This window comes from Phaenicophaeus curvirostris, chromosome 3, assembly GCF_032191515.1.
Source record: "Phaenicophaeus curvirostris isolate KB17595 chromosome 3, BPBGC_Pcur_1.0, whole genome shotgun sequence".
In the NCBI taxonomy this organism is placed as follows: domain Eukaryota; kingdom Metazoa; phylum Chordata; class Aves; order Cuculiformes; family Cuculidae; genus Phaenicophaeus; species Phaenicophaeus curvirostris.
Window position 1 is genome coordinate 59952724 of NC_091394.1, and position 23193 is coordinate 59975916.

The window sequence follows — 23193 nt, forward strand, 5'->3', positions numbered from 1 at the left end:
ATTATTGTGAAAAGTATGGTATTGTAGACCCACCACTAGGGGGTGACAGAATATTATATTTAGTTAATGGTAAGACTTGGTATTTTACACATACATTAGCAAAAGTAGTCCAGGACCACATGTACACATTTGACACTGTCTCAAAGAAACCACAGCTGCTCTACTTACCAAGAAAAAGTTGTTTTTTCCTTATTCTCTTGGTTTCACCAAAAGAGTAAATGATCAAAGCGTTTCAGCTGGAGCAATACAATGTCAGTCACTTACAGACCAGCCATTATCAAAATACTTTATAAACATCAGAAATTAAGCTCTCCTTTATAGTAAAATACTCAGTGGATGCATTCAGAACATTCAGTAAATGTTCTTGGTACTACTGTGTCCTTTAAATACATGCTGAGAGACATCCTCAAGGGCAAAGCCATGAGCTTTACAGCTTATATGGCCAGCATGAACTTTCTCTGAAGCTTTACAGTGGGTAAAAATAACCTATCTCAACCTTAGAAGATTTTTTTTTCCATAGCCAAAGTGATGTAACATCATTTTATTTTAAATGAGAAACAGGTGCATCTCTTTAAATGAGGAAAAGAGGCTTGGCATCTCATCTACATGTGTACTATGTGAGTATTTCAAAGCCCAGACAAGAGTTTAACTTGATTCAGATTTTAAACGAATATGTGTCAGCAGCCTAAACAGTTGTCATATTGTACCTTTTCATGAAGGTGCCACATACATGTCTAGCAACTGTTGTCTATCCTTGAGCCATGCTGAGGAATTCAACAATTTTTGGACTCTGTGACTAGAATTAAGGTTACATTCAGGTAACAGAAGCTGATACCAGAAAGGTCCAAGTTGTGCAGGCTATGATCAAAGTTAGGCAGGCCTGACTCAGCTTTAAATGAGTTCTTTTCAGTATCATGACATTAAAGAGGGAGATAGAAGGAAATTGGCTGAATATTTATGCAGCTCCTACAAAGCTTACCTAAGCTGAAGTTTGCATCTGCTGTCTTTGCTGTCTCTTTTGTGGAAGGAACATCTTGAATTGTTTATTCCTCTCTCAGCTCTTCTGTGTTCACATAATTCTGTCCTTTTTTAAAGTTTTTGACATTTTAGGTCACTTCCAACTCAAGCCTGTCCTTGAGAAGGATCCCTTCTTCTAGCCTACATGGGCCAAGCAATTTTAATAATACCCCTGTGAAGATATTTATGAGAGAATGACTTTTCTCCAGGAGTGTTTTCTCTTTTCTGTTTAGCTCTTTAACTCCTCTAGAGATTCCTTTGACTTAACTCTGTTAACTTTGGTGGAGAATTCTTATGCATATTTGTAGTACAGCTGCCCTCCTACCTAAATCACAAGAGGCTCTTAGCAAATGACGTTTTGTATTTCATTAATTCCAGTCACCTATTGCAATAACAACATCTGGGACTCTAGAGAGTTCAGAAAGCTTTTTGACACATTCTTGATGTTTCAGTACAAAGGAATAAGCCTGGGTTGTCATCTATAATTAGCTGAGGTGGCTCACAAGAACATCTTAAAATCTAAATATACTTTTTGTCACCATCTACAGGGGATTGTCATAGATTCATTCAGGGTATGTAAGTAAAAGTGGATGTTTTATGAATGTAACCTGGGTACATGTGATAAAGGATATGCAACTTTAATTTGATACAAGTGTTTTAATTCCCCAAATGGAAGCACTAGGCTAATAGTGAAATCAAATTTTATTAACTCACTTCAAACTTCAAAACCAAACACATTTCATCTCCAAATCAAAATCTTGCCCCTCTAAAGCTCAAGACATTTCTGCCATTTTTGGCAAGAATTATGTGAGAGCATCTCCCAGTTTTTGCACTGCTGAATGTAAAGCTTCACGTGATTTAACCTCAAATCAAATTCATGGCATTAACTTAAATATAATGTGCTCTACATTTTCAGCTGTAGTAGATAGTTGGTTTCCTTGAAAAACAAAAAGATGGTTGGATTTGTGCTATTATCAGATTATATATATGTTCACTTATCAGATACTCGAATACATTACATACTTGCACATACACAGTTTTATTTATGATTCCTACAGAATTTCTAACTATATCACAATAAATCCAGAAAGAATGAAAGACCCAGGCATCACAGAAGCATGAAGTATCTACTGTAACAGCCTTACATTACAGTTTTCCCTAGACAGGGATTTTAATGTTTAATGGGAAAAAGTAATAGCTCTAAACACATGTAAACATTCTTGGGCTTTTGGTTATTGTTTTAAGGAAAATATTGCCAAATGCCTTGTAGCACTTTAATAGCTACAAAAAAATCATAATCATTCATCAAACATAACCATATATTTACTTAGACTTTCTATGATGCTTTTACTAAGAACAGCCTGAATTGTTTTATGAAATTCCAAAATACCTGCATGGACTGGGACTAGATACAGGAATCTGTTGTCTCAAAAAGCAGAAATCAGGTGCCTTTCTGCCAGCACTGACCAGAAGACACAAGAATTCAGTCATCTACTCTGCCAAAATATATTCAGAATTTATTCCTGAAAGAAACATCCCAAACTCCAGCAGCTGCTTATTTCAGGGAGCAGTAAGGTAGGATACAGTGCTCCCCTACATCTGAAGCTTGGCCATAATGCAGAAACAAATCATGAGGAGAACATACCTGCACATCTGCATTTACTCAGGAGTGGGGAGATGCATGTTCTGTGAAAGGTGACTTTTGTTTCACCTTTTTATATATTAGGTAAGTGCTTTCACCACATGCACATATGAGAAAGGAAACACAGAGTTTACTGTTAGAGTTTGGGGTTGGTCTCCATTTTGCTTTCTACTAGTAGCTCAAACTTTTTCATGTGTATTCACTGCAGTCTCAAAAGACTACAATTCTTTAGGCTAGACAATTATATTACATTACAGGCAATACTGCACATGTAACACAGATATTTTGGGGCCTGGAAACTCTCTGGTTACAAATTGCTGTTCTAATAGCATTAAGGCAATGTCAGTCTTTCAAGATATGACCTTTATTTTTTTTTATGAAACATAATTGCAAGGTGGTAGGCTAAGAAAATTATGCCTGCCCATATCAAGAAGAAATTTTAAATGTCCAAAGGATTTGCATTGGCCTTAAAACTGAAAAACATTCAATGCATTTGCTCCAATGTCAAGTAAGGACACCACTTTGATTTAGATACAACACCAGAGTTTTGAATATCTTTGAGTATGTTGAATTTGAATAATATTCTCCTTGCTGAGAGGTTATAGTTTCAGCCATAGCTGCTAAAATATGAAACCTTAAGTTGCATCACTACAGAGGGAGAATTAAGAATTCATTTGGCCAGTGAGAGCAAAACAGGGAAGAGAGATCTTCTGTATACTATTCAAACAGCTAAAATAGTACTGCTATAGCTAACATACATATATACATCATTTATATATGCATATATTGTTATATAAATATATATAGATCTACACATATAATATATGAAAGTATTTAACGTTTACTCATATAAATCTATATTAAATATATATATGAAATATGCAGCAAAAACCTTAATGTCAGCCAGAAAAAAGGCTGGTTAAGCTAGAAAAAGCGCTTGTTTTATGAAAAAGTAAAATTGCAATTCACAGCATTTTATGTGATGCTGTACAAATTACCAGATACCAGAGACTGCATTTCTGGACCTGAATAGTACTAAAAGTTGCAGCTAAGGGCAAATATAAAGATGCTTGTTTACAATGCAAAGGCTTAGTCAGTACTATAAGCAATATGGCAATCTCCACTGCAGAATATATAATGCTTTGTAATGTGATTTTTGCTTTACATATCAATTCCTATACACATGAACAAACTCAAGAACAGCCCCATTAATTTCAAACATTATAAAAAAAGGATAAAATAGAGGAAATAAACTGAAAAATTAAATGGGGATTAATGCATGACTGGCATATTTACACAATCACATGCTTGCCTTATTTACTGTGTGGTAGCCCTATTTTATAAAGACATCACTAAAGCATTTAAAAGTATAGTAGCGAAGGGCTGGCAATCCTATTGCTGGTGTCACTTCCACTCTTTTCAGTTACGATTTTGTCAAATAACAGTGTCTGAAATTATGCATAATAGATATCTGTACACATAGTGCAATATAATGTCTAAAACACGTGAGCAAATCATTATTATATTAAAGCATTTTTGGAAAGGGTATGTTTATTTTGGCATGTCTTAACTTTTGAGAATGAGATCTTGGATTCTTAACAATGTTCTCTTAAATTACCTTTTATGGATGATAATATAACACATTGACATAAAAGACCAGATGGACTCCAAACAGTCTAATAATGTATTATATATAGTCCTTCATGCTTTACATGGTTGTCTAAAGAATTCTTCTGGTGCCATATAGATATTTAATAATGATTAGTTAAAATATATACTATTACATCTGGGTATTTTTACTTCCTTATGCCCACCGATGGGGCAGAAAACCACCCCCCTACTTGCCCACACCTCCTCAGGTGTCTCTCTGCAACAGATCTGAGGCTCTTGATGTGGACGACAGACTGGAGGGAAATGTTGGGGATGATGCACCTACATCAGAGCAAGAGCAGAGACCACAACGACACACACACCATATTACCACAACTGCCACGAGGAGAGAAAGGAGAGTCATAGTTGTAGGAGACTCTCTACTGAGGGGGACAGAGGGTCCAATATATCAAGGAGATCCCACTCACAGAGAAGTCTGCTGCCTCCCACGAGTCTGGGTAAGGGATACTGCTAGGAGACTTGCCAACCTGGTGAGGCCATCAGACTACTACCCATTACTGCTTCTCCATGTGTGAGGGGATGAAGCCACAGTATGTAGCCCAAGGGGGATTAAAAGAGATGTTAGCGCCTTGGCACAGTTAGTGAGGGAATCTGGGGCCCAAGTGATTTTTTTCTTCCCTCCTTCCAGTTATGGGTGGAGACATTGTAAGGCTCAGGTGAGGCCAGCCTTTTAATACATGGCTACGTGGCTGGTTTCACCGCAACAACTTTGTGGTTTTCAACAATGGGATGGCCTACATGACACCAGGATTACAAGTATCGGATGGGAGCCACCTTTCTCAAAGCGGGAGGAGGGTCTTCTCTCAGGATCTTGCAGGGCTCATTGATAAGGTGTTAAACTACATGTGAAGGGGGAGGGGGATGATATCAGGCTCGCCTATGACAAGCTATGGGAGGACATACAATGGTTGAAGGGATGAGGTGCTTGTATGGATCCTCCACGTGCTGTCCTGGGGTCATGCTGGGGGTGCTGCGGAGCAGCTGAAGTCCTGTGGAGATGAATGAGAGCCTCCTGAGGCAGTATGTGTCAGGGAGGGAACTTCTCGAAAACACCTTATAGGTAATAAAGGGTCCACTAAGAAGGCGATGAGTCCGGCAGCCCAGCTCCAAGAAGACCTTATAGAGACCTTCCAGTACCTGATGGGGGCCTACAAGAAAGCTGGGGAGGGATTGTTTACAAGGGCTTGTAGTGATAGGACCAGGGCAAATGGGTATAAACTGGAGAAGGGTAGACTTAGACAAAGACTTTCTTCACTATGAGAGTGGTGAGGCACTGGAACAGGTTGTCCAGGGTCGTTGTGGATGCTCTGTCCCTGGAAGTGTTCAAGGCCAGGTTGGATGAGGTCTTGGGCAGCATGATCTAGTGGGACATGTCCCTAACCATGGCAGGGGGGTTGGAACTAGATGGTCTTTATGGTCTCTTCCAACAAAAACTATTCAAAATGGACTTACTTAGTTATGTGTCAGCTCTGTTGGATTCACAGAATCACTAGGTCTCTTCCAACCTGGTTGTTCTATGATTGTTCTATGATTCTATGAAAAGACCCACTGGATCATTGAGTCCAATCATTCCTATCAACCACTAAACCATGCCCCTCAGCACCTCATCCATCCATCTTCTAAATACCTCCAGGGATGGTGACACAACCACCTCCCTGGGCAACCTGTTCCAGTGACCAATGACCCTTTCCATGAAAAACTTTTTCCTGATGTCGAGCCTGAACCTCCCCTGGTAGAGCTTGAGGCCATTCCCTCCCTGTCCCTTGTCACTTGGGAGAAGAGGCCAACTCCCTCCTCTCCACAACCTCCTTTCAGGCAGTTGTAGAGAGCAATAAGGTGTCCCCTCAACCTTCTCTTCTCTAGTTCATTGAGTGTATTCATGAGAGTAAGCAATTAGTACACAGCTTCATTAAGTTTATATTTTGTTACTTATCACACTAAAGGAAAATATTACATTATAGTCAGAATTTAAATAATTGCTTAAATGTTAAGAAAATGCTCCAGTGCTTTTCTGACTAACAACAACTTTAAATATAAGCACCTCATGCACTGAACTGATCAACCATCTTCTACTTTTTTTCAAAAATCAAACCCCAGAAAATGCCGGAATTTATCTTTCCAGAAAAAATAAAAATGAAAAAAAAATCTCACTTTTTATATTCACCATTTCAAAATTAAGCTACATGTAGGATATTATGTAAACAGTCCATGATGTGCTGAATAATGAAATCCAAGATATTTTCACAAGTGAAAAGCTAGCTTCATGCATTGCTCCAAAACCTACTGGAATATTTTGAGCTCTCATCTTTTATCAATAAGCAAGTTATTTAAAAAAAAGTTGTTTGTGAGCACATGATACGCTTTCTGAAGGCAATGAGTATTTCTAGAACCAAACAGCCCTAAGAGAGAAATTAAAGGTATCTTGTAAATCACCTTAACTAAACACATTAGTATTTATAATTGTAGCTATAAAATTAAAATGCATGATGGAACCTCCAAAAATGAATGAGATAACACTCATATTTCAGACTTCTAAATTCAGAACAAACACTGAACGAATACTAGGATAATGTAGAAATGTACGCAGAAGGCCTTTGTATGGCTAATTGTATAGTCTTCCCCGGAAAATGTGTACAAATTAACATAATATTTGGGATGTAATGGTGTATTCCACTATAAGAGCCTTACAGTGACCTGTGCTGTGCTTACATGTATCCCTTGCCGGATTTAAAATCGAAATTCACATTTTGTGATGAGAATTTGCTATGTGAGCTGGGCTTGACTTCTTCTGTACAGTGACTGCAAGATAAAAACCAGAGCTTTAAAAAAAAAAAAAGTACCTGAAATCAAACCCAGGTATTTTCTCTATTATGTTTTTTCCCTTATAGGTAGAATGATGACTGCCTGGCATGGCATGTTAGTTATATGGAGGGGTTTTTACCAGTGCCTCTTTCATCTGTGGAACTGTGATCATACTCAGAGCCTAGAGAAGTGCTGTCTCTATGGCCCGAAGCGAAAGGATATCTTTTCATGGAGAGATGGTTTTGTTTATTGAGCATGTGCACCCTAAACCTAAGTTTAAGGAGATAACAAACAAAGCTATTTGCACTAAATATTGTGGTGCTCAGCACCATATAAACACTGAAAATGGTTTGCAATATGACACCATATATATGTGAATGCATATACATTACGTGTTACCTTGGATACAAGGCTTGCTCTGTAGGCAGCTAGCTGCTTCAGATACTCCTTCTTGGCAGCTTCAGTTTTCTTTTTGTATACCTAAAAACAAAGAGTGTCACACTGGTAAATTAATCTGGTTTTGTTTTTATATTCCACTGGAGCGTCTCACGCATCTTCACAATGTCTTTCTAAGTAAACAGCCTTTCCTCCTCGTATTCCTTAAAGAGTAAAATAATAAACATCAAATATTTTAAAGAAAATATTGGTCCAACTGTGAAACACCCTTTAACTACCCAGCAGTGCTGAAAAAACAATATCCCTCATAGCATCTCAAGTTTAATCATTGAATTTGAAGTTCAGAGTGTAATTGCAAATGGGAACTTTAGGGATGGGGGAAGGCAGATGTGGGGCCTCTCCACTGGCTTCCGCTTTTGACATGACTTACAACCCTTTGGGGAAGATGAGAACGTGCAGGACGACATTTGAGCTAAATGAAGGAGAAGATGACAGCACCACATGCATAAGCCAAGAGGCTTTCTCTCCCCTGGATAAACTATTGAGGCAGTCAAAGAAGCTTCATGGAGCCGCTAAGGATAATAAATGTTAGTCATTATTCCAGTCTTTATCCCATATCAGTCTAATTAACTTCTCAGGAGCATGGATCTATTTCTGTACATTTCCCTCAACTCACCAAATTATTTTAAATGCAGCATGTGCACAATCTCATAATAGATGAAAGAGCTTGCAGAATCACTTGAATCTTGCCAGAATTTTAAGATAAAAGATTATCTGCAGGGCTAGGAAGGACCTCATGGCACTACAGTAACATGATGCTAGAAAAGCATATGTAGATATTTAGAGTTTTCAAGACATAAACCTGTTCCTGGCTTATGGAGCCTAGCTAATGACTTGCTGTTAGCCATGTTGGTGACAAATTAGGGAATAAGTCACCAATTCTCTTTGCAAGTATTATCTTGAGTTTCTCACTACTTCAAGGTTTTTTTTCTGAAAGGGTAGATTTAGGAGTCATGCAAGCATCTTGGCTTCATGCAACCAAGCAGAATTGACTTCTAGATTGCGTTGTTGCAGGGAAAAGCTTAAAAAACATCTAAATGGAACGTTCACATGTAAGGGAGACAAGTGAAAGGAAAGAAAGTTTACTTCTTTATTGCTGTTATATTTCACAATTTTTAAGTCACATGCCAGAGGATGGCTAATTCATGTGTTCATGGATGTTCAGGATTACCACTATTACACAAAATAAATCTGAAGCTCTGAGTGTCTGCTGTGCGCTTCTTCAGCCAAATGCACAACCTAGGCACCTGAGGAAAGCCTCCATGACGAAAGTAAAGACTAACCACCTTCCCTCGCCCACTCCACACTGCTTAGTTATCTGGGATATTGACTAAAAGGTAAAAGATAGGCAAAGCTATTTAGGATAATTTTGGAGTATTCTGAATTCTACAACTGAAAACCACACATCTTCTCCCCAGAAGGATAAACTTTATGAAAATTTAAACTGATCTCTTTTGATCTTCCAGTGCTCCTACTAGAACCAGCAGTCCCACAATGGAGAGGACCTGGAATAACAGAGTGCACGCACAGAGGACAATACAGTTGCAAACATAAGAGTGGTAGTGGCAGGCTGGAAGGATCCAATGCAACGCCATTTTTAAAAAGAATGTTCTTGTGAAACTTTTTTTTTACTACACTGAGCCTTTGCTTTCAAAGACAGAACAGATACAGGCTGACTCAGAGGCTGCCTAAAAGGATTAAAGCTTTTACTTCCCAGAGAGGCGAAAGATCATGATCGAAACAGAGAAGTATTCAGCCTCTAAAACTGTAAATATAAAGACAGAAAGGGAAAAAGATTGGTTTTAGCTGTGCAACTGTATCGGCGCACCCTTGTAATTTCTCCAGATTAAGATAAATATATAGTGTTGGCTGATCTATTGGCTTGTGAAAAAAAATGCTAGCAATTTGCTTTCTAAGTTTTAATCACTTGTGGCTATTAGGGAAATGTACTGCTTGTTTTGTAAATGAATAAAAAATTAGTCAACAATCTGTTCTGAGCTGCTAAAATGAATTTAGCTTGACCTACAGAACAAAGACTTAAGTTGTATCACTTTGCACATTGCAATACCTCTGCATCATTTTGATAGCCAATTTGAAAAACAGAGTTGAACAAAGAATTTTACAAAGAATAATGGTCTTCAAAAGATCATGTATCTACGGTTTCCACATTGGGTTTTATTTTGCGTTACACAAATACAAAAAATACACACTTCTGATGTGCTCTTACAGTCACAGCATATTGAAAGAGTCCTCTGGGACATGACTTTTCCCTCAAATAGTCATACTGCACAAGGTTAACTCAATAATATGAAGCTAATAAAAAGTCTGTAAATCTCCATCTAAAACATCAGTACTTCATAGAACATCATCATGCAGCCGTTACTTAATTATTTCCTATCTATATATCTACCATGCTCAGAGTACACTTTGCCTTGCCCTTCCTTCCTGGTTCCTCTGGCAAGCCAATAATAATCACATGGACACTGATGTATTCTATGGTAATATAAATATTAACCATATAATAGAAGGCCATTACAGTAAAAAAGTCCTTACTGGACGGAGAAAGGGTTTTTTATGACCCCAACCTGCTTTGATGTTTTGCATAGGCCAGAACAGTCCCCATAGACTGTCTTGTCTGAAGGGTCATCAGCTCATCCTGCTTTGCCCTTGCAAGGACATTGGCATGTCCTCTGAGGACAACAGATTGAGCTTTCACTGTCTATGGTCCTTTTGAAGATGCTTACTCGTTGGCCAGCTTCACAATCCTCATGCTAGTTTTTGAAATCCTGATTGATCCTGGCTTATACTAAAAATTAGGGTAAGTCCTGCCTATGTGGGGAGTTGTTAATTTTCACGAGTAACAACAACGTCTCACTGTCAGTATTTTACTCTGTAGGCAAATGAACGTGGCCCTGGTGGTGGGTACCAGTTCACTGACTTTGTGCTAGACTGGACTTGTACTGGGAGCTTATGAAGGCAGGGAAGCGTACAGCATTCTCCACATTGGTAGCAGTGCCTGGAACAGGTATAAGCAAGTCAGCTGCCCCTCCCAACCTATTTTTTTTTTTCTTGCAGCTGTGAGAATTTTTAGCCCTCAGGCTTAAATAGTTTTGTGTAGTAGTAACTATAACAGAGCACCCTTGCAGCACTTTTGGGGAGGAAAAAGGCTTCTGTCATCATTCAAGTGTGCTCTAGGAAATGGCTGAAGCTCTTACAAGTTTCACGATTAAGACAGTGACAAATTATGAAACACAACATTTCCAATAATAGGTTTAACATTTTTGCTGTAAAAAGAAGCAGGCTTCTGTTCTGTTGCTTATCTATAGTGCATAGTGGCAATATTTAATTTTATTTTTAACACCTCAGAAATCTATTGTAAGGTCATTTTCCTCTCTTCCATCAAGCAAGCAACAATTATTAAATAAGTAACTTGACAGGAGTATATACTTATGGAATGAAGTCATTTCTAGCTTGCTTTAATTCAATTAACATGATAATTGAATGTCAACTGATTGTCACTCAAGCAGTAAAGGCCAATTCTGATTCAGCGGCAGATTTGTTTCCTTACACAATATTTTATATCCTATATTGTCCCAGGTGTGGAAATTGAATGTTGGCAGAAAAAAAGCACCATTTCTGTATATGCAGGGTAGGTCAGCTTAATTTGTTCTTATTCTTTTCAGCTTGTTACAGAAACCCCAAAACACCAAGATTACATTCATTTGTCTACAAATGGAAGCTGATGGCTTCCTACTGTGCTTCACGAATGCAGATTTACACAGCATAATACACAGGTTCTTAGTTTACTACTTAATTACATTTCCAAAGGGCACCCAGTAAGGAAGCTTCAAGTTCTTTTACACTGTGTAAGGAAACAATACTCCAAAAAGGAGCAAGTGTATACCTTGTGCATATATGTATATAAGATAGCAACTGAATTTGGCTTCTGGGGAAAATGAATGCCCTGGGCTCCCTCACTGGTAATGCAACAGTCTGGTACCAGCCCACAAACCCTTAGCTCAGGTTCCCTGGGCTGACCATACATGTGGGCTATCACTGCAGCCTATGTCAGGGGCTGAACTCTTTATTAATAACAATATACATCCTTAACTGACTGCCTCAGAGTTTCATTTGGAAATAGAGCGGTTGTGGGTTATATGGTTAGCCACAAGCACTCATAAATACTATATTTGCCAAATTAAACCCAGAGTAAAATATGTGCACTTCTGTTTTATGGTGCCAACTTCTTGTCATGTTTTACTTTATATATTTTAACTGCTCCTTATTTCTTGTCTTCTTGAATCATAAATTCCTTGAGGCAGGATTTCTGTCTCCTATGCCCTTCTACATGTTGGATAATACGAAACTCATCCCTGATATATATATACCTAAAATATACCCGTAATGCCTTCAGCCAAATTCTTATACTGGTTAGTCATCTCTTCGCAATGCACTTTCTCTTAAATTGCTTGTGGAGGATTATCAACAAGCCACACCACACTACACAGCAGGACTCCTATCCTGTCAGATGTGGCTTGCACACTTGTTCCCTTAAGGGAAGAGATCTCACTTACTCCCATCATCATCACAAGAGCCAAAATAGGCACTCAGAAATCTGAACATATCCTCAGTTTTGAATATCAGGTACTAATGGAATAAGGCACCACTAACTACAGTCCCCTTTGACACCAAAGGCTTGAAGACAGTGAGCTAGTCTGACTGATGCTCTTCAGAGAGAAATGTATTTCATAATTTGTGCCTCATGGTAGTCTAAAAACCTTTGTGTCTTCAAGCTGACAAAGCACATTACGAAGAACCACACTGCTTCCCTGGCTTTGCCTAAATAGTTGGCATAAGGATGAGTAAGAATTTCAGTAAGAGTAATTCAGATGAGTAAGTAGTTTTCAGTTTATCTTGTGTATGTCTCCTTAGAGCTGACACTTGCAAGCAAGTTATATTTGTCTTTTCAAAATTACGTGAAGGTGCCCACATTTGTTTTGATGGAAGTGTTCCATAACTCCTCCAAAATAGTACATGCAAAAATAGCAAATCAAAAAGCAACATGACCGATTTTGTCTTTTTGGTATCCACAGTGTTATTACCCATGGGAGTGTCATTTTCACAGGCTACAGTTACAGGAATGGCATCTGATAAAATACAGTAGGCTTCAATCCAGAATTAAATTCCACATTCAGATTGTCATTCCTGGCCCAACATACCTAGGCTCATAGAGAAAACTTGTATTTTTTCCAAGTGGGAAATATATCTCTACTTTTAATCTTCTGATTTTGCAGCAAAGGCACCTAGAGCTGCACACACTCATCTAAAATCTGGAAAGAGATATTCCCACAGCAGTCAGAAAAAAATTTCCTCAGAATTGCTTAATGGATACTGAAATATGTTACCATTTGATTTTTAATCTAGGTACACACAGTAACAGAAAGAGGCCCAGGGCTAGCTATATGGCTCAGCAGTCTCTTTGACTGTAGAGCATGAAAAAGACACCGAAGACATATTAGAGGCTTAGGGGAAAGAATTCAGTCTTACTGGCATGCAGGGGAAAGATCACAGGCCAATTCAGCTCTAGCACAAACAGTGAGACTCAACAGAGATCACTGGAAATTGCAGATATTTGCACCATGCCTAAATTTGACCTTACGGGCTTGATGCTTGCAGCTTACAGGAGGGGGACTGTGCATTTTATCAGAAGCATGCTAGATGAAAGTTGGGTACAAACCAAATGACATTAAACCTATGATTTATTTGCTGATTACTTGCACTTGCTGGCATTCTTTTTTTCTTCTTCTTTTTTTTTTTAATTAAGAATGTGAGCCTGAATGGAGCATAATAATTGGGCCTAAATCCAGTTTTGTATGCAAATGATTTAAAGCCATGTTCCTACTGAGCTCGAATGTATGGATAAAGTGTGGGGAAGAAGAACAAGTAGAAAATTAAGGCTATTACTTATCTATGTTGCTGTGGCAGTACTTGGAAACCACGGTTCTTTTGGCCTAGCTCCTTCCAATTACAACAGAAGGTGAAGTGCAGTTAAAGTCAATGTTCATAACTCAGAGGCCATGTGTGATATTTATCTAGAAGCTCTGTCTGTTGTATGTAGCAACAGATATCAGAAATCCACCCCAGGCAGGGGAGTGTCTGTTGTTCCCTGTGACTTCAGCGCTCGTGGGAGGCTGCAGGAAGATCAAGCTGCCAGGTGGGATGGGCAGGAGGCCAGCAGACAATAGCCTGCATTACCCTATACAGAGCGAGATGTGGCAGTTCTTATGATGACCTACATTAATTTTATTATTTTTGTGGCAGAAGAGAAGGTTGCCCATTCCAAGTGCACAGCATGGTCTTGTTCAGCCCAGCTCTGGGTGGGGAAGGTAGGCGCCAGCTGCCCAAAGTCCTGTCCCCTTCTGAAGTCAGAGCAAGTTAAGCAGTTCTAGGTCTGGCCCTGTGGAAGCCAGGGCAATAGAACAATCTGAAGATACAAGTTTTTATATGCATACATATGTATATGTATGTATATAAACACATGAGCTTGTATCTGGATGTATGCTGCCCATTCATTCCCCATTTGTGTTCTGGCTCATTATAAGTCCAGCTGCTTGCAAAGGAAGGGAGAAGGGACAGACACCAGAGTGAGGATCAGCTATTTTAAACGCTTGACACACTCGTCCAGAGCTTCAAATAGTAGCGATTCAATTCCAATACAGAAATTTTTCAAGAAAAACGTTGAATCTCCCAAACAAGACTAAGGTGCAACACTAGGAAAAGAGACTTTGCTGGTGCAGGTAACTGGGATGAGAGGTGTAAGGTTGCTGTCTGTTGTGCCTATTCCTGAATTCATTTTGCTTCTAATTCACTTTGGCAGCGTGGAGACACAGACGTGCCTCTGCTTCCTGTTCTCATTTGCAAAAGTAAAACAAAACTAAATATAAACGTTGTGCAGTTGTTTATCTATTGAACTGAAGGTACATTCTTATCCTCTAACAAGTGTGTGAAAGTTATCCCTTGGAGACTGCTTCATTAGCACAGAGATAATAATTTAAAAAAGGTTCTTTTTGAAGGGGGAACGAGAGGTAGATAAACAAATACTTGTGTGAGTATATAAGCATACATAGGAATGAACAAACTGTAAATTTATGTTTTCAAAATGCTAATGGCTACTTTGAACTGATGGTCTATGATTCCTCTGGAGTTATTTCAGCAGCCACGCTGCAATCTCTGAACTGCCTGATGTCCTGACACTGGGCACCCCCTGTGCATGGCCACACGATGGGAACGCGATAGCTCTTCCACCCATGGGATGAGTTCATATGTCACATCAAGCAACAGGACATCAACAAGTCATTGCAAACCAGTAGGGTGGAGGAGCTAGGTTAGGTGGCCCCAGAGGCTACCCAGGGCTGAGGCCTCTTCAAACACTGATCTTGGGTTCATTTTGAGCTGACTTGTGGTGTGTCTCATGTCTCAAAAGAAGCTTTGAGGACATGAAATGCTGGCCAGCATTACTTTTAACCCTCCTCCTGATCTACCTAATTCATTCTGGCATTGGATAATGTGCTGCTACATCTAAAACTTTCCTGTGACCTAAAGAGAAACTTTTAAAACATGCTGTGTTATTTTTCTGGATTATTTTTAGTAACCAAAACAGAAACGCTTGAAACCTTGTGGGTTATGGCGAAAATGGTAACAGCATCACAAACATTGACACTAATGCGTGAGGACTTCAATTTATTTAAGTATTGGCAATATACAATCCAAGTTCCATCAGATGTTAGAGAATAAACTGCAGTTTTTATCTAGTGGGTCTTTGAGCACCAATGAGGAGTAAATGATTTGATTTTGCTAGCTCTGAGGATTTGTCAGCTGCCTCATAAGTATAATTCTGGCTCTTCATATTCCTGCTGCTTCTAATTTAGCAGGACAGGCTCATAATTGAAGCAAATTAACTATTTACACTTGCCACTTCTACCAGGGGAAGAGGACACATCAGCAGGAAAGAATGAGTGGGAAATTAAATTCTTCCCACTTGTGTCAGATCTACCCTTATATAAACACATTAACAGTAATTTCATGAGGCATCAAACATAGGAATATATACTGAGGGATAAAATAATGAGGTGTTGCTATTGAGCTGAACTGTTGCAGCTAATATTCCTGTGTATGAATTATGCAGCCTGAATGAGACATATGCTACAGCATTCAGCTGCTTTTCCTGCTTCTTCTGATCATTGTTTTGGGTCCCCTAGGTTAATTCATCCTTTTTCCCACTGCAAGGCCAGTGCAACATTTAAGTAAACACACAGAAACACATACACATACATACATATGCACACTAAGCTGTTCAGAGGAGGCCAAGTTCATTCCTGTTAGAATTCCAGTTCAGTCACTGAAGTTACACCAGAGATTAATTATGTTGAATGTTGGATAGACATTCAATTCCATTTTTAGAATAATAGCACATTTATTAAGGTCTTTGGCTGAAGTTTTAAAGTTACACTAATGTAAACAAGAACATTTTGTTTGTAATTTACTACATCTATTACAGCTTTACTAGGACTCCAATTAGAAACTTAAGGTTCATTTAGGACATACACATCTGGTACTGATTTAAAATGACTTTCCTTTTTCATCTAAGGACAGAAAATGACCTAAGTAGCCTGTTTACCCAGTTTAAACCAGTGTTCTTGTCTGAAAGGCAGAGACTCAACCATTTAGCATGCTGAACCCTCTTCCCCAGGGGCTGTTTTTCTCCCCTTTGCAGTAAAAATTTGTGCAAAGGGCAAAGATGTATATAAATAAGCTATAAAAAAGGGATGCACAGGAGTATTGTACTAACTAAGGAGAAACGTTTGTGACTGTAAGAGAGTAACTAAAAAAGCCACTGACAATATCCCTGTGCTACAGCTACAGAACTGAAGAGAATGTACCCTGCCATACTACTGCCACAGTTGCTTTCCATTCACAGGTTTATTAATCTGAACAGTTTTAGAAAACATTTATAGTGAAAATCAGAATTTGAGAACAAACCATAAAAAGTCCACCATGACCACCAGAGTCCCTTTTATTTCAAGACACCTGTGCGCAGATAGGTTTAGACAAACAAAACACAGACACAAAGCAGCATTGTTTGCAAATAGCCCTTGTATGCTTAGAAATTAATCAGAACATTAGTATATGACCCAAAAATGCAAATGTCTTCATATGGTAAAGTGAGAGTGGAAGTACACTGGTATCTGCTTTAATCTAATAAATTATAGTATTTTCACAGTAAGAGCATCAGTGTGATAAATTTTAAGTATAACTCCCCCTAACTTCAGTAAGGCATCCACCACCATCTAATTCATAATAACGCTTCCTTTTTTTGTCATTCAAATCCTGTTTTCTCAAATAACATTTTCCTAGTTTTTTTCACAGTCTGAAAAACATATGTAGCTCTTTGCAATCCCTTTCAAGCTACAGTCTACTATGTCAGGTTATCGAAATTTTTTTTAGAAAGGCTTAGACATACATATATTGCCCTTAGGTTGTTACAGTACCGAGTTTCAATACCTTTATTTATTCTGTGGACAACCGTCACAAATAAACAAGAAGCATTCTATGCTTTTCAGAAAAAGCTAGCTCAGGTCATACGAACAAAGAAGATTTCATTTTGGCATGAAAACATGAGGTTATTCTTCTTTCTCAATAGCTGCATTATGTTCTACGTTCTGATTAATTTGTATTTTCTATTTAAATAGTAAAAGGACTTTGAATTCAGGAAACATAATTTGGAAACATAATTCTATTTAAATTCCAGAATAAGCATTAGCTTCCAAAACATAAAAGCCAGAAGCTTTATGATAATTGAATGCTTTTCAGCAAGTACATTTCATCAATAAAGTATTCCTCTAATGATGTTATTGTTTCTTTATTGAACTATTTTTGAATTTCTGAAGCTTCTTCAATGCCAAATTCCAAATGCTACATTAATCATTTGTATTTTTAGAGTCCAATTTTCCTACTAGAGAGCTAGGTTTCATAAGAGTTACTAATGCTCTGGATCTGAAAAATTAGACCTTTAAAATACAGACTATCTAGTCAGTTAAGATGTCTTGTAATCATTACTTTGTACTATTAGATCCCTAATGGAATAAAGAATGAGTTTAAATTTATTCTAGAAAATAGGATTGCCAGTTTTTTTTTAAATAGGGACTATCTTTTATTCTTTTTGTACAGTGCTAGATTAGAAAGGGCCTGGGCCTGGAGTTTTAGTAATGTGCTTAAGTGACGATAACAAATAGGCAAAATGAGTCAAAGAGCAACAAAGATATGCTACGCCAAACTCTTGGAATAACTGTCTTAAAAATCTAGTTGCAGCCATGCTTTCATGGATGTGTAATGTGCATTCCATAACACATCATTCTGCTGTGTTCCAACTTAAAATAAGGACAACAGAGATAAGGAAAATAAATTGCTGTTCCAGTGCAGGACTTACTCCGTTATTGCTTTCTACCATGAATAGGAAATCAAAGGTAAAGCTGGAAATTTTAGGGTTTTATGCACTGTGCTTAAACAGGATTCTATGGAAAAACTTCCATTTTCTGCTGGTGCTACTGCAAGTTCAAAGGAAATGTGCATTTTATAGTCTTTTAGGTTTATCTCCATTATGTGGTCTTGCACTATTATTCATGAAGTCAGGTTTTCTGCTTTGTAAGTGGAGCAAATATTATGGAAGGAAAAACTGCACCACTGTTACAGTGACAAATTAAGACTGGGTATGAGAAATGGTGGAGAAAACCAAGCACAAGATCTTGCTTGGTGTCATAAAAACAGACATGAGATTAAAGAAATTAACAAACTCTTGATAAGACCAGGTCTCTGACTTCCACAATTTCTGGAGAATTTGTATCAACAATCCCACAGACACATGAGATGGGTCCAAGATAGAGATCTAACTACTTTGAGCACTTTTGAGGTATGTGTTGGGTTGTACAGATTTTCACATGTGGAGTGATTCTAGGCAGGTATGTAGGACAAAGAGGAATAGCATCAAACCCTTTTGCTTGAGAACTTAACTAAAAGCATAGTCAGTATTTTTTTCTGAGTCAAAAGTGAACATGCATTATCATGGTCTCAAAAAGTAATGCTTGACTACAAGAGAACTGCTGTACTAGGAAAGTCTAAACAACCTGTCAGATTGAGGACATAACCTTGGCCTTTGCTGGACATATTAAAAAAGGCAGAAGGAAGAGAAAACACAGCAAAATAACCCTAATGTGCCAGGCCAAGTGAATTCTCTGACCCATGTTCAGAAAGTTACCTTTCCTCCAGCTAAACCTTCCAAATGCTGACCTTATCCAGCAGAGATACTAGACAGAATAAGCTTTTTTTTTTTTGTTGTTATAAGTGCCAAATCTTGATTCTTGTTATCTTTAACAGGGATATTTAGTTGTACTTACACCATCCAGTTATTCGCAGCAGAAATCTTCTGTTTGAATTTCAAATGATTCCCCCAACCAAAACATCATAGTGACGTTTTGGTTTTAATTCTTAGCCTTATTAATTATAATTGTGTCATGAATGAGATGCAGTTTTGTTCCAGTATTTTTCCTGTCTATTCTGACATCAACCCCCACCCGGGTCTCCTGTGGAGAACAGAACTCTCACTCAGCATATCCATTCCCTGCATATCTGCTTCTTTAAGTTCCCACTTCTTTATCTACCCAATCCGCTCTGTTGGCAGTTAGAAAAATGCAACCAATATCAGCAGAAGAGCAATGGCATGCTACAGCACAGATGAACAATATTTGCCAACCATCACTATGTGAATAAGATAAGCTTTCAGAGTTGCCCACTTTTACATAGCATGCAGCTGACTCAGAAGGTTCAGATCCAGTTCTGCTGACCTCATTGCAGAACCAAAGCCCCAAAGCCTTTCCATGGAAGATGGAAGCAGCTATGGGATGCGATTTCCACAGCTCACATGTATGCTAAAGGGTATTCTAGAACACTGTAAATTTGCCAGGGCATACCCTAGATCTCTTTGAGTCAACATATCTGTAATTCCTTTCATAAAAGCCAGGTGGGTCAGTAGAAGATGTGAGACTGCTCCCCTTCTAGCATCATGGGGCTGTAAAGCATCTGCAATTGGGAACTCAGATATATGTCAGATCCCACTGCACAGATACAATTTTTGGCAGCAAAGTCTGCCTATACCGTGCTGTCTTAGACAGGGCAATGTCGTCATAAAATCCTAGGCTCACCAATTTCAGCAAAAAACAATCCTAAATATAATCCTAAAGTCACACCCCAAAACTAAAAAAGAAACCAAACCCCTAATCTCTTTTAGTCATTTAATAAAGAAAAAAATGAAACAATATTCTCCTTATCTCAGTCTCTTCAAATCATATTCCTGAAATGGCACATATTCAAGTTTCATCCTGGCAAACAAAAGAAGCTGCCTACAGTGCTTAGATGACCCTGATAACACCTTCCTGAAACAATGCCTATGAGCTGCAACACATTTTGTACCTGTTTTTGTTCTTCTCCTAAGCCGTCCCACATTGAAGCTACAATTTTAGAGACTTCACCAAAAGTAGCATTGGGGTTTTGGCCCTTGATGGCTGCTTGAGTATCTCGAAAGAATAATGCATAGGCAGACACAGGCTTCTGTGGCTCATTTGGGTCCTTCTTCTTCTTCTTTTTGGGAGTTTTGGGTTTCTTTCCCATATCTGAAGCAGGTCTCTTCTCTCCACCATTGACCTGTAACATAAAATTAGAATAGTGCTATAAAAAAAAGCCAACTTAATTCAATCCATCCACTGTTACAGCTTCTGTGACACAGAGATTTTGGATTTCGCTGGCAAATCTGGAATTTTAGTTGCCATCTTTGATCATTCAAATGTTGACACCATCTGACTTAGTCACAAGTATGAAATTCATAAATATTCCAGATTATGTAACCTTTTCCTCTCAAAAAGCTTTATATAAATTTGCTTTCATATGATTGTTATAATCTCATTTATACTTCATCTGGTCATCTTTTCACCTCTTATAAGCTTTATTGTTAATAGCTCTAACATGGATGTAATGAGTAAATTCAAATGAAATCAGTTTCATTATAGCCCGACCACCAGTTTAACCATATGAACCACCTGCAGACAGCAGTAAGACTGTCATTTCTACCATTTCCTTATCTTCACCCTTTTCTAGAACTACCCCAGACTAGTTTTCAAATCAGTTCCTACTGCAACTGCTGGGACACCTTCCAGGGAATTTGAAGAAAATACGCTTATGAATAAAACAATTCAGGTTACAGAAATTCTCTTGCATATATTCCCATTAAAATCCAAAGAAATAAGGCTTTACAGATGCACACAGTTTAGACCCCTTTGGAGGATCAGTTCTGATCTGTTTGGATTTAGCTGCGTAGTTTTTTTCCTCTGCTCACGTAAAAGCAAATGGTTAGGAGAAAGCAGTGAAAGAGTACATGAAGAAAAGTGCATGTGCATTATTTGTGCACCACCTGAAAAAACAGCACGTGAGCATTTGTGCAAATTTGTTAAATGCAACTACGCATTGTAATTGGCCAGCTCTGAGACCCTAATTACCAAACCATCCTGCTTTCCCAGGTGATTTACAAACACATAAAGGGACACTGTTCTGATCTTTCAATGGCTTGGAACACCATAGCAAACCAGCTTCTCTTGATATGATCTTTTAATTCACTACACCTATAGCAATAATGTGTGGTCTTACCAGAGGGCTCAAAGGCTTTTTTCTGTTGTTAGCATAGCCAGAGTACTCAGCATCATAAGTGTTTTGAAGTATGAGAAGATCAAGAACATAAAAGGTCTGTTAGAGGAAAAGGATCTGCTAGGCATGACTTTTATGAAATCATTGTATTATTACTTTTTAATAATGCAGATCAAGTGACACAGGAGAACACAGGTGTTCCAGTCAGTGGAACCACTGAGAAAAGTGGCTGGAAAGTCTCATCTTCAGCAAAGACCTTTTTTTTTTTTCCCATATGCATCACTGCGAAGAGTTTAAAAGGGCCCAGGTGATTACAGTGAACAACTTGGTCCTGTGTGGCTCACTAAGCACAGCAACAAAGTGATGACCACAATTTGAAAATGAAGTTGTTTGTTTCTTGAGCATTATGTTACAATAGAGGCATCTTTAATACAAGGCTAACGACATGAAGCCTTTGGCAGCATTTTGGAAAATACAAAAAAGCAGAAGTAATGTGCTATCTGTTATTAAATTATCCAACTTTCAGTCTCTTGCTATTATTTCATTCTACAGGCTACACAAAACTACCAGGTACAGAGTAATTAACTAGAGCTCCCTGGTTAATTTGGCAATATCAGTCTAAACTCTTCAGACACTTCTGTGCAACCTCTGTGAGTGAGGAGGCTTTACAACAATTTAGGCTGTAGTTTAAATTTTACCTCTATTATCTGTTAAAGTTTTCCTCTTTTCAGATTACTTTTGAACCAATAAGATTTAAAAGTTCCCTGTCTATTAGGATACTACATTACTTCAACTGCCCTTAAACTAGATGATATGCAGCAGAAACTTGCATAAGGTGACTTCTGGAAAGTTGTTCTGAAAACAGTTCTAAAATCTTACTCTTCAACCTGACTGATCAAGAAACTTCAAAACCCCACTGTTAAAAAGAGAGTACTCGCAGGGGAAATTCTGTTTGTCTTGTATGAAAATAACGAAATAAAAAGAATTCCAGAATTCCAGTACTAATAACCTTGCAAATGGCTGAGATGATGGCCTACCTTATGCTCCCACCAGTCCATCAGCTCCATAGACTCCACTTCTAACCACCAAAGCAGAGACAGATGGGAAATAAAATAAAAACCATATATATTCTGCTAGGCATAGACTTATGTCTCAAAATCCCTGGAGGTGTAGTTAGCTCATGGTAATCCACCTCCTGTCATGGCTTATTGCTTAATTATGGTGATGTATTTAACTTATTTATCACAAGAAGGCAATAATCTTTCACTTTAAAAAAGTGTACATTAACCATGTTGCACACATAATAGATCACAAGAATATCTAGTGTAGGATTTAAAACTATCAAGTAAGGCACATCGTTGATATCTAAACGTCCCTTGAGAAGCTGGAAAATGTCTATAAGCATATTTAAAATAAACTCCAATAGTACCAAAGCCTTTAATGGAGCTAGGAGAGCTGTTTTATGCACACTATCTTGCAGTAATCGCTGTAGTTTAAAATAGATTTTAATCAAGCACCATCTGCATAATAGGCTGAACAGACAACATAGAATTCTACTTATAACTCTTATCATATAAAGTAAATATTGTAAAACCTCTACCACATAAAGAGAATATGCTGCAGCAGTTCTTTAGTAATCGTATTTCTGTTAGTTAATTCTTGCTACTTGCAGTCCTCTCACTATCTTCCCTCTAAAACACATTATTTGAAATTCTTTCGTAAGTGATATTCAAATGAGCATGGAAGAAAACCCTGTTATCCATCTATTAAGAAATACATATTTGCAAACCAGTAATGCTTCCAGCAGCTCACAATTATGCTTGGCAATAACCAAATACATGTTTAACAGTCTAACTGTA

General features: G+C 38.1%; 1 protein-coding gene across 4 annotated transcripts in view; it reads right to left on the reverse strand.

Annotated features, from left to right (window-relative positions):
* The window catches only part of TOX (thymocyte selection associated high mobility group box), a 227415-nt gene that overhangs the window by 17130 nt on the left and 187092 nt on the right, over positions 1-23193 (reverse strand). For all 4 annotated transcript variants that reach the window (XM_069854146.1, XM_069854148.1, XM_069854145.1 and 1 more), the window contains 2 exons: positions 20111-20341; positions 7532-7612 (listed from right to left, as the gene is read on the reverse strand). In XM_069854146.1, the coding sequence (XP_069710247.1) occupies positions 7532-7612; positions 20111-20341 (312 nt within the window). The remainder of the gene's footprint in view (positions 1-7531; positions 7613-20110; positions 20342-23193) is intronic.